This window comes from Garra rufa, chromosome 5 (assembly GCF_049309525.1).
Source record: "Garra rufa chromosome 5, GarRuf1.0, whole genome shotgun sequence".
Lineage (NCBI taxonomy): Eukaryota > Metazoa > Chordata > Actinopteri > Cypriniformes > Cyprinidae > Garra > Garra rufa.
The window spans coordinates 41,079,748-41,092,697 of NC_133365.1; the positions used below are offsets into that span (position 1 = coordinate 41,079,748).

Sequence of the window (12,950 nt, forward strand, 5' to 3'; positions counted from 1 at the left end):
GTAGCAAAATCAGACTTACCTTTTTTACTTTCTGTGACCTTACACGACCCTGCCCATGTACTGGTTCTGTAAAACATTTTGTAATTAAATAAGTAGAAATGAAGATAAAACAATCAGGAGCATTTAAATAATATAGCTTAAAAAATATGGCAACATTTACTGAAAAAATCACTTTAATCTACTTTGAAGTAGGTTAAATTTCAAATGTATCCAGTCAAATTACAAATGTTACTTAAATATAGGCTATTACACAATTGCAACAATAATACCAACCAATATTCAGCAGCTGTTTCTCCTGAGGTGTACTTTTGGTTTCCAAATTATCCGGTGTAAATGTGCTGGTTTCCAGATCGTTTGATGTTTTTTGCATGTTCTCCAGTGGTGTGATTTTTGCATCTGTTCGCAGCAACTTAACCTTAAGATCTTGAATTTCTGCATCTTTTTCTTTGATTTCCTGTTTTGCATTTTCAAGAAATCTGGATGCGTCTTTCAATTCTGTGAAAACTATATACACATTCAACAATTAAATCAAGAATGTTATATCATATATATATATATATATATATATATTAGGGGTGTAACGGTTCACGGGGATGTATTGAACCGTTTCGGTACGGCCTGTTCGGTTCGGTCCACTTGCGTACCGTTTCGGTACATTTTTTTTTCATTAAATAATATACATTTATTATTAGCGTGATATTAAGCGCAGCGGAACAATGCTCCTAGGCGAGTTTCCGCACGGACGCTATTGAGTGACGAACAGTAATACCGCACTTTGGTTAAGGTGCGTCAAAGAACAAATATTGACATATTATGGCTATAGGGTATTCTATACTCTTTGGGTGCGTTCCGATCGACAGGGTCCCTACGCAGTGTTCACTGCTCCCTTCGCTGGCCTTCGCTGAAAATAATCGCTCATTTGGAATGCCCTGGAACGTCATCAAAGCAACTTAACGGCAGCGTCACGCAGATTATGATTTAACATAAATAAATATTGTAATTTATTTTACTTTCAAATTTAAATACATATAAAATACATATAAACGCATGTATCTAAAAAATATAGTCCAAATGTATATGTTTAGACCGTTAACACATTAACAGATTTTTGTGGTCTTAGTTTTTTTTCCCCACACACAGCCTATATTTAACTATCCTGTGATAACATTAAATAAAACAAGACAGAGATTCACCTTGCCAGTTTTACTTTCATTCATAAAATACAATATGCAAATGTAACATGAATCGCCATAACCATTCATAAACACTCTAATTTGTATAATGATAACAACATTTATTGCAACCGCTTCATTTCAGAGCCTTAAAAAATATTATGTAAAATATCACCCAAATGTGTCGCTTTTATTTATTTTATGCAAGAATTCTATTGTGTATTGGCAGCTTTTCAAAATAAAGATTTTGTAAGTTCTTATTTTTTTGTACCGAAAATGAACCGAACCGAGCTCTCCAAGACACTGTACCGAACCGAATACAATTTTAGCGTACCGTTACACCCCTAATATATATATATATATATATATATATATATATATATATAAACGTTTTCCTGTACCAAAACCTGTTCCTGTTTTGATGCTGTCATGTCTCTATGGAAACCCATGTTAAAACAGGGTAAAATATATACTAAATAACTATAACTTTATCAATATAACTAAATGTTAAAATGTTCAAAGGGTTAAACTGTGTTGTTGCTGGCTCCCATAAAACCATGTTTTGAGCACCAGCAAATCTGTCTGTGTCCGGCAATGTATGCCTTGCATTAATGCTAAAGGCTGACAAGAGAAAAATGTAAAATTATAAAATAATTTGTGTTCTTATCATTTTGTTGACAAAATCCGCTGAACTTCACCCCGATCAGAAGCTGTGTGTAGGATATGAGTGCTCATCTGTTTTCAGTGCAGCTTATTACACTGTAAAAAATGACAGTGAATTTAACGGTAAAAAACTGTAAAAATGCTACGGTAAAAACCTGTGGAAAGGTTAACGGTAAGTTCCCCTTCTATATACGGTGAAAAACTGTGTTGGACATTGCATTTAATTTTACGGTAGTATACCGCTTTTGGAAGTGAAAAAGAACGTAAAATTTACAGTGAATAACCGTAAATTGACATTCCCAGAATTCTCTGAATTTCATTTTTTTATTTGATGCTTTTTTTTTGTTGAAATAATGTCATCTTAATTTTTTTCTTGGCAGTTTTGTACATTAGGGTTGTATGTTACATCTAATGTTGTTAAATTAATGTTTTTTGCATTATTTCAGTTTTATGTGTGTTACCATGATGGTGTTTAGTGTTTGTGTGAATGACACTGTGCACCTTCTATGTATGTTATTATTTAAAACCTCCGTGCGATGGACTTTGGTTCATCATGTGATGTTGTCATCACCACCCGCTTTTGGTGGTTATCATTGTATTACAAAGGTACAAAACAGATTTCAGTGCTTCAAAAAGTTAGTTAATTACCATTATATGAGTTACGGTTTTTAGTACGAAATTACGGTATTTACCTGTAAATTTAAGTGAAAACCTTAAAATGTAAAACATTGCTACCGTATTTTTTACGGTAAAATTCTGGCAACCACAGCTGCCAGTTTTTTACCGTAAATTTTACGGATTTTTTTTACAGTGTACGACCTGGTTCATATCTACAGACTCATTAATCTCTGACAAGCAAGTCAAAGACAGTCCTTGTGAAACTGTTAAGTGGTGAAACTCTGCTGCCATGTTCTTTTTTGTTTTGTTTGTTAAAACAAGTTTCGTAGGTTTAACATTAAATGAGTTTAGAAAATATGTTTATTTGGCAAAATAAATGTTTCTTTAAGGTGCTCTTTGTCTTTTGGGTTGACTCCACCAAGTTCTTTTTTCTGTCCTGATCTTTGAAAAATCCCAACAAAAAAGATCTGAAAGTTGTAACAAAACTTACCTGCCATAAATGCAGATTTTACCATTTTCTTTTCATCAGTCTGTTTTGAAACAGTCTGTAGACGAGATGAAAGATTTAAAGGATTCATGTTTGATAATGTGAGGGAAACACACTATTATTATTATTATTATACTTATTTATGATGTGTCAATGTATCACTTCTGTCTGAAGCTGTCAGTAAATTATGCTTGATACTACTGTCTAAAAACTAACATTATATTACAATTAGAAATACAGTTCCTCTTTAGTCGTTTACTATCACATATGGGAACTCGCTAGAGAGACCTATCACCTCTGAGCTAAAGAGAAAAGGCCAATGGGAATTGGCGAGTGAGATTTGCATGTACAGCCACTCCCCCGGACATGCGGGTATTTAAGATGGCAGCGTGCACTCACTCATTCAGATTTTCTGCTTCAGAGCCTCGCCTTGCTATTTTCAGAAAACGAAACCAAAACAAAGAAACAACGCTCTCTACTCCAGCTGCTGCTGTGCCGCTGCACTGCTGTCTGGGTGGAGTCTCCGCGCCGCCGCCACCACTAACATTTGCAAGCCTTTTTAAAGGCTATTTGCATTCCAGTGAGCATTTTTGAGTGCACAGTTGTGCCGCGGTCCTCCCTGGGCGAACCGGGTCTACTAAAAGAGTGAGACGGCTCCCCTCGTTGTCTACCCGGGTCAGTTCGGCAAGCCGTAAAGGGACCTCACGGTAACGGTCCGCAATGCTATGCCGGGTAAAACCCCACAGACTTCTGTGTTATCACATAGTCCCGTGGTACTTCTGAAGCAGGCTGCTCTTCTGCCCAGCGGGCCTAGCGTCTCCTTTGGGGCACCCGAGGGAGACAGAATATCTGTCGCTGCATCAGAGTGGGGAGTGATCGGCAGCAGAGGAGGACGCCTAAGCTGGAATGCACCCGTCCGCGGTTGCTGCCCTGTCCAAGGCGGATGCTGAACTGTTGGCTATGCTCTTCCGGGCCGACAGGATCAGGTTGGAGGTGCCCAAGGCGCCTTCACCTGATCTCTCAAGGCTGGACAATTGATTTCTGGGGGCGGGTTCCACGGCAATGCCGCGCTCCCCTCCAGTGCCTTTCTTCCCAGAAGTGCATGAGGAGCTAACTAGGACATGGCGGGCCCCTCACACGGCCCGTTTTCGACCTGCCTCCTCACCCCTCTCTACCCTCGTCAGTGGTGCGGCCAGGGGGTACATGGGCGTTCCGCCGGTGGTGCTTGCGGTTGTGGTGGACCTGTGCTCGCAAAACGCCGCCACCTGGCGGGACATCCCACGTCTCCCGTCCAAAGCCTGTAAGGTCTCGTCAGCCCTGGCTGCCAAGGCTTATAGCGCTGCGGGCCAGGCTGCCACCACCCTGCACGCCATGGCCACCCTGCAGGTCTACCAGGTCAAGGCATTAAAACAGCTGCACGAGGGTAGCTCTGTCCAAGGTGTGATGCAGGAACTGTGTGCGGCAACCGGCTTCGCACTCCGGGTGACAAAGGTCACGGCGCGGTCCCTTGGTCAGGTGATGTCCACCATGGTGGCCCAGGAGCACCATCTCTGGCTCAACCTGGCGCAGATGGTTGACGTCGACAAAGCCCCACCATGGTCACGTCGGTCAACGTCCAGCTGATCCCAGTAGCACGCCATCTGGGAGCCTGGTTAGAGCTCCCCAGCCCGTCTCGGTGGTTGATCCGGACGGTACGTCTCAGCTATGTGATTCAGTTCGCGAAGCGTCCACCCAGGTTCAAGGGCATCCTTTTCACAGCTGTCTGCTCGGAATCGGATGCCTCTGTCCTGCGTGCTGAAGTCAGGGTTTTACAGTCCTTACTTCATTGTATCCAAATACAGCAGTGGGTTACGACCAATCCTGGACCTTCGAGTTCTGAACTGGTCTCTTCACAAGCTACCGCTCAAGCTGCTTACCTCGAAGTGCATTCTTTCATGCATTTGTCACCAGGATTGGTTTGCATCCATCGACCTGAAGGACGCGTACTTTCATGTCTCGATTCTGCCTCTACACAGACCGTTTCTTCGGTTTACTATTTTGTGTTCCCTGCCATTCCGCTTTATTTGATGTTTGATTTATCGTGGGTTCCCTCTTACGTCATACTCCGGGGTTCCGTTAGACATTTATGCACATGCGCACTTATCAAAAACGGCACTTAACCCTTTAGCGCGTACGATCACACCCGTGTGATTTGTCTTGGCTGGTCCTTGAAGCGTACTATCACACCGGTGTGATTCGAACGTTTGCCGCATCACGTCATTAGCTGCTGAATTCAAATCTGTTTTGGCGCGTTGGCTGGCGCTGAGCCAGATCGGACGCGCTGTGTGCTTGTCATATTATCACAACTATTCAGTGTTTTCAACCATATAATGCTTATTTTAGGTTTCAGACATTTAAATACACATAAGTACTAGCAAAACCATAAATTTATAGTTTGTAAAATGCACACTAATGTCTATGGAAGCGGCAATAATGATCCTACAAATATATTCTGACAACATATTTTATTGATATGATATACAGGTATACATACATTATGTAGGTAACTATAAAGTTCGCTCTCCTCTTCTCCCAGCTCACCAGAGACTTACTTTAATGTCTTTCGGGAGGAGAGGATGAATTTGCGTGTTGTTAATCCCACAGCTCGGATTCAGCGCGAACAAACATGGCGGCGCACATCACCCGGTATAGATTAACTAACGCGGTCATTATAAAAGTGTTTGAACTTTTAAATACATTTACTTGCAATTGAAATTGGAATATCAGATATTTCATAATATAGTGAGCATGCTTGTGAATATTAATCATAAAAAAGGAAAAAGGAAATAAAAGCGATCCATGTGTCCTACAGTGCTGTTGTGGCTGCGGTGTGTCACATGACGCGTCGCCATGGAAACAGTAATGCGAAACATTCTAAAATAACGGTCGCCTAAAAAAAACTCACTCTTTGGGGTTAGATAGAATATTTTAAACTCACGTGTGAAACGGTTAAAAGGACGCACAAAAATACATAGATTAAAATGCATTTATATTTACATTGAATGGACGATATAGATTATACTGCATGTTAGCTAGGTTATTGTGCCCAAGAAAATAATTTATTGAGCCCATATGTCTATGCTTCTAACCACAGGTTGAGAGCTGTAGCTCCAACCACGTAAGTTTGCGACGCTGTTTGCGAATGTTCGTTTGAACTATGATTTCGGGAAACAATGTTGGTAACGACGGAACTTGCGACCATAGTTGGCTAACGATGCTTTTGGTAAACGCATCCCTGGACGGGATCTCAACTTCAATGGCATATCAACTGCCTGGAGTTGCCAGCAGTACTTCTTGTGCTGCATCAGTTCCTTCCGATGCTGCGTGACAAGCATATGCTCTTCCACTCGGACAACACTGCAACCATAGCGTACATCATCCACCAGGGGGGTCTACGCTGCAGTTGCATGTCGCAACTCGCCCGCCATCTGCTCCTCTGGAGTCAGACGCGGCTCTAGTCGCTGCGTGCCGTTCATATCTCAGGAGAGCTCAATCGCACTGCAGACTTGCTCTCACGACAGCTCACTCTTCCTGGAGAATGGCAACTCCATCCCCAGACGGTCCAGCTGATTTGGAGTCAATTCTGGCAGGCTCAGATAGATCTGTTTGCGTCCCAGGAGTCTATCCCACTACCAGCTCTTCTACTTCCTCAGCGAGGCCCCCTTGGCAGGGATGCCCTGGCACACAGCTGGCCTTCGTGGCCCAAGTACGCCTTTCCCCCAGTGAGCCTCCTTGCACAGACCAAGATCAGCGAGGACGAGAAGCAGGTCCTGCCTTAGCGTTGCTGTGTCCCGTTCACGTCTTGCGTCTTTATGTGGGCCGCACCCAGAGCTTCAGCCACTCCGAGCAGCTCTTTGTTTGCTATGGAGGACAACAGAAGGGGAATGCTGTTTCCAAACAGAGATTGGCCCATTGGGTGGTTGATGACATCACCTTGGCGTATGAGTCGCAAGGTGAGCCGTGTCCTCTAGGAGTTTGAGCTCACTCCACTCGGAGTGTTGCCTCCTCCTATGCGCTGGCGCATGGCGCCTCTCTTTCAGACATCTGTAGAGCTGCGGCTGGGCGACGCCCAATACCTTTGCAAGATTCTACAATCTCTGTGTTGAGCCTGTGTCCTCCCGTGTGTTAAGGTAACATCAGATAATTTGCGAGAGGCCGGCTCGGTGTCGGCTTGCTGCACCTCTCCTCACGGATCTGTGCACCGTTCCCCCAGTTGTTCCCCCCTGTGTGAACTCTGGCTCCTCCGTGCCCTGCAGTCTGAAATAGACGGTGTAGTCTGGTTTGTGTTCCAGCTGGGTCTCCTTCGGCCAGCCGGTTGTGGCACCATGTCTCAGTATCCATGGTCATCAAGAGACCGTTCCCCTCATATATCTATAGCTAGAATAGATGTAATTTCCCGCTATTCCACATGCCTAACCACATGTGCTCCGCCCCCCGAAGATCTGCTTCAGTTCCAAAGTAACTAGCACCCCTGGTGGGCCCCTATCCGATCCTCATGCGTAATGCGGCTCCAGGATTGTGTCGTTTTCCATGGGTTAGTTCCCATATGTAACGTTGTCCCCCCTGAAGGAGGGAATGGAGACATTACATCCCCTTGCAAGAATCCTGAGCTGTGCTGTACGCTGGGCTCCGGCTCGGCTCTTCAGCGAAAAACCTGAATGAGTGAGTGCACTCCACCAGCTTATATACCTGTATGTACATGGGAGTGGCTGTGCATGCAAATCTCACTCGCCAATTCCCATTGGCCTTTTTTCTTTAGCTCAGAGGTGATAGGTCTCTCTAGCGAGTTCCCATATGTAACGTCTCCGTTCCCTCCTTTAGGGAACATGGGTTACCTACGTAAACTATCCGTTCACAGACAAAAGTTTACATAAACCAGAATCTCTAGCTGTGGAGTCAACTTTGTAAATACTGAATTTATGTGGAAAATGATTTGCTTAAAGTCAGAATGAAACGAAGGTTCAAAATCTTAGAATTTCACATTCAGTATAAGGTAAAAGTTCTCTCACCTTTTCAATTGTTTTTTGAAGCATTTCAGTACCTTCATTGGCCTTTAATGCTATTGAGAAACAAAGATCTAAGTTTTTATAGCAAGCTTAGATAAATAATACAGAGAATATAATTTCACAACAAATATATAAACCAAATGTATTTTCCCCTAATAACATTACATTGAAACACTTACAGTGAAAGTAATCAGAAAAAAATTTGTATGGCTGAGGGTGACTTTTAAAGGGGTCATATGATGTTGCTAAAAAGAACATGCATGTGACGGAAATGTCATGCCCATTACTATGTTGTGAAGCTGTGTCCTGATGCAATGAGACAATAAAACCCATTATAAATTATGCATTTGTTGCATCCAGTGAGGACCTAATTACTGATTATAATGACTCATACTGTCTTTTTACACATTACGTCACATTAACATAACACCATGTCTGCATTTGTGATTGTAAATACGACAAATAAGCACTACTCTGCTTAAAACTTGCGTTTGAATAACCAATGATGTAGAATTAAGCTACATGGAATACTCACATACTCTTGCTATTTGCTCCTCTGTTCTGTCTCCACTTGTCACCTGACACAGGTAATTGCCACCATCTGACTTTCTAACATTCTTCAGTTCCAAGGAAACATTTCCTCTCTCTATCTCCTTATTCAGTGCCACTCTGCCCTTATAGAGCATCCCTGGTATCATCTGTCCATCCATATAGAGACACACACAGTCTGTTTCCTTAAACCACCTGATATCCATGTCAACAGTACTGATTTCAGGAGACAGTTGACACGGTATAGTGACATCTGACCCCGGTTTGACCTCAGCACTCTGAGCTTCCTCAGAGATGATAAGGTGAAACTCATCTGTAATGGAAAAGATTGTAGACTCATGTAAACACAAAGCAAATGTTTACACTTAAAGTGGGGCAAAAAAGTATTTAGTCAGCCACCAATTGTGCAAGTTCTCCCACTTAAAAAGATAAGGAGAGGCCTGTAATTTTCATCATAGGTATACCTCAACTATGTGAGACACAACACGAAAAAAAATCCATAAAATGGAAAATAAAAATTTGGTCAATAACAAAAGGTATTTGGTCAATACTTTGTTATATACCCTTTGTTGGCAATGACAGGTCAAACGTTTTCTGTAAGTCTTCACAAGGTTTTCAAACACTGTTGTTGGTATTTTGGCCCAGAGACATGTCTGGAACTGCAGGATTTGAGTCCCTGGTGGCGTAGTGTGTTACTGATGGTAGCCTTTGTTACTTTGGTCCTAGCTCCTAGCTCTCGGCTGGTCATTCACTAGGTCCCCCTGTGTGGTTCTGGGATTTTTGCTCACCGTTCTTGTAATCATTTTGACCCCACGGGGTAGAGGGCTGCATTGGGATTGGGACCCAACGCAAATCTCGCGGGAGCGGGCGGTTTGAACTTTGCTGCGGGCGGGAATGGGCGGCTAAAAACAAGCACTGCGGGATCAGGATGCTCAGCGCGCTTTGCGTCAGTGAGGAAAAAAGTCTTGCACTTACTTCGTTTTCAGGATACGGAGGTATTCCAATAAGGTAAAGTGCAACTCCATTCATTGGACAGCTTAACTTGTTTTGCAGGGGGATTTCGAGAGGGTTTCGGGAAAACCTGTCCAGTTTTCTTCCGTCCATTCGCCTTTTTCCCGTTGTTTGGGCTGCCCCGCAGTGCCCTCCCTCTTCCCTAACCCGATGCAAATCCGTTTTGTACTTCTAACGGCCTGTCTACGGCACAACGCGCTGGATTAGTCTGTGTGTTGTAATGAGTGGCGCGGCGCTCCCTCCTCTGGCTGCATACGGCGATTACGTGAAAAAAAGTACTTGAAGTCGGTAGCCTAAGCGTTTTAGATGTCCCCGATAACCCGGGCTACTATTCCCTACCAGTTTGTCAAAATACATGCAGGCCAGGGAAAGAAACAAACATGAATCTCTTTAATAACAGCAATTCAAATACGTTTTTTTCCCTGCGGGACGGGAGAAGAGGCAAAATCAATGCATTTCTATTATCGTGCGGGAATAAATTCACAGAGTTTTGCGGGTGCGGGCGGGAGTGGACATACATATTGCGGGAGCGGGCGGAAGTGTAACACACACGTTGCGGGAGCGGGGCGGTAATGGTCAGAAATTCGGCGGGCGCGGGCAGGAGCGGGATGAAGAAAACAGTCCCGCGCAGGGCTCTACCACGGGGTGAGATCTTGCATGGAGCCCCAGATCGAGGGAGATTATCAGTGGTCTTGTATGTCTTCCATTTTCTAATAATTGCTCCCGCAGTTGATTTCTTCCCACCAAGCTGCTTACCTATTTCAGATTCAGTCTTCCCAGCCTGGTGCAGATCTACAATTTTGTGTCTTGTGTCCTTTGACAGCTCTCTGGTCTTGGCCATAGTGGAGTTTGGAGTGTGACTGTTTGAGGTTGTGGACAGGTGTATTTTATACTGATAACGAGTTCAAACAGGTGCCATTAATAGAGGTAATGAGTGGAGGACAGGGGAGCTTATTCCAGAAGAAGTTACAGGTCTGTGAGGGACAGAAATCTTGATTGTTTGTAGTTGACCAAATACGTATTTTCCACTATAATTTCCAAATAAATTCTTTAAAAATCAAACAATGTGATTTTCTCGATTTTTTTTCTCATTTTGTCTTTCATAGTTGAGGTATAGCTTTGATGAAAATTACAGGCCTCTCTTATCTTTTTAAATGGGAGAAATTGCACAATTGGTGGCTGACTAAATACTTTTTTGCCCCACTGTATTTATATAAAGCATTATATTAATGCTATTTATGAGTATGGCTGAAAATAAACTACTTTAGAATAATTACTTTTAAATACTTTTAAAAGTTTTTAAAAAAACTTTACTTTAAAATTACTCACCTTTGCATGGAGTGGCCATTTTCTCTCCTAAACATGGGCACAAGACTCATAGTAAGAACAGAATGATTTCAGACTGACTGCAACATCACCCCATCAAACTTCATTCTCACAAGACTCTACTGTTACAACACATAGTAAAAACATTTTTTTAATCATTTTTAATCTGTATCATCATATGGCAGAAAAATCTTTTTTTCATGAATGATGTCTTTCCAGTTACTCTGTTCCACTATTACCCCCTGTCAGACGCCCCTTAATATAAATGTTTGTGCATGTAAATAATATGTAACAAAACACAAAGTCCATGCCAAATGGGGACAGCCTTAAACACCAACAAGGCAAGTGATTGTGTTTAATACTTTTGTGTTCTTCTCATCCTTTTTCTAAGGACTGCTTCCTGAACTGTTCGATACAAATCAGGTATCGACGGACAAAGTTGGCGTTATGTACACAAATGACAATTATAACATCTCATCTGAACTGTAAGAGATGACCACAATAGGCTTCCACCTTCCTGCATAAGCCGTCATTATCGGATATAATTTTTTTTTGCCCTTAGGCTACTACGCCCCCATCACCCTCCCCTCCCTAATGACTGATTTCAAAAGTGAAAGCGAAATGAAAAAAACGACTGCACATTGAGAAACCCACTTTCCCAAGTTAGCAAGTCGTTATTAAAAATCTTAGCACAGTCATTCGTAGGTACATATAGCTGTTGCAAAAAATTGTTTCTACATTGAATCTATGTATGAGATTGTTTATAGAAGCGCAATGATATCACAAGTCATCTCAACAGACGGTTATAGGGCTAGATAGAGGAAGATTTCGATATGCAACATGTAGACTACATCCCGAAAATATAATTAAGTCGAATCTTTATGGGCAGTTCAACACCGTGTCCTAACACGCGAATAGACAATATTCCAGCGACAAGCAATTTGCCTGTCCACACAGAACTGCAGAAGTGCACAGCACTCCTAACGAAATGGACACGTTTATAATCGAATTCATAAATCTTAAACCTTTTTAACATTATTAAAACTACATACTGAGTGACTGTCTGGTTCGCAGTTTTAACGTCTGTTTGCTTTAATGTATTTTCAAGATCTGAGGTAAGCTATTGCTTTCAGTATGGCTATAAATGTCACGCAATATGATATTTAAACTCTCATTAGACACCTTTAACATTGAATAAAGCACATAATAAGCACTCGAGATTATCACTGTCATAGTTTGTATGTTGTTGTTCTAGCCGTGACGTCGCTGAAATAGAAACCGTTTCTAAAATAGAAATTTCGCGTGTCGCCGTCTCAGCTAGGACACGGTTCCAGATGCATTTTAGAACCGTCAATTTAATGAAGGATATTTAAATGAATTTGCAGTAGCCTAAATGTTACCTTGCAGATTTCGATGCTGAGTAACATGAACTTCACTTACCTTTCTTCTTTAAATATGCTGTCTATCCAGCTTAAGTGCAAAGGAGAAATAACCTGAACAACCTCTCAGGCTGGTCTGATGTCAGATGAAAAATTCTTTCACTTTCAATCTCTCTGTAACTGCAGTTACACCTCCCACGCGCTGTTTTGGTGTTTGGATTTTTGCCAAATGAAAACAGTTTAAAATCCCCCTGCAGCAGAGATGGAAAGTATTTGAGTAAATGTAATTAATAACTGTACTTGAGTATCTTCTGTAGTTTTACTGAGTATCTGTCACAGGGACGGTCGGAGACGAGCGGATCCATTCGCAGCATTTATTAGATAAGACAAAACAAAACAAACACACAGGGACATGCAGAAATCGTAGTCAAAACACAGGCAGAAAGGTTGGGGCTGGCAGCGAGAATCAAACGTGGGAGGGAGTCCAGGAATCAAACACGGGAAAACAAAAATGGGAAGAAATGCAGCCGGGGCAATACAAGACTTCGCGAAGAAGCTGAGTGTGAGAGTGGCTTAAATGCAGTCCTAGAAATGAGGTGCAGGTGTGAGCGGTAATCAGTGCAGTGAGAAACAAGGAGCAGGTGAATGCGGTGATTAGTGCAGTGGCTTGTGGGGAATGAAGTCCATGATGTGTAGTGCA

General features: G+C 42.4%; 1 protein-coding gene across 2 annotated transcripts in view; it reads right to left on the minus strand.

Annotated features, from left to right (window-relative positions):
• Positions 1 to 12,403, minus strand: part of LOC141335357 (uncharacterized) — a 42,518-nt gene extending 30,115 nt beyond the window's left edge. For both annotated transcript variants that reach the window (XM_073840787.1, XM_073840785.1), the window contains exons 1-7: positions 12,312 to 12,403; positions 10,875 to 10,901; positions 8,521 to 8,847; positions 7,989 to 8,038; positions 2,944 to 2,998; positions 274 to 504; positions 20 to 66 (exon numbers count right to left, since the gene is read on the minus strand). In XM_073840787.1, coding sequence (XP_073696888.1) covers positions 20 to 66; positions 274 to 504; positions 2,944 to 2,998; positions 7,989 to 8,038; positions 8,521 to 8,847; positions 10,875 to 10,893 — 729 coding nt within the window. In that variant the 5' untranslated portion in view covers positions 10,894 to 10,901; positions 12,312 to 12,403. The remainder of the gene's footprint in view (positions 1 to 19; positions 67 to 273; positions 505 to 2,943; positions 2,999 to 7,988; positions 8,039 to 8,520; positions 8,848 to 10,874; positions 10,902 to 12,311) is intronic.
• Between the last annotated feature and the right edge of the window lie 547 nt (positions 12,404 to 12,950).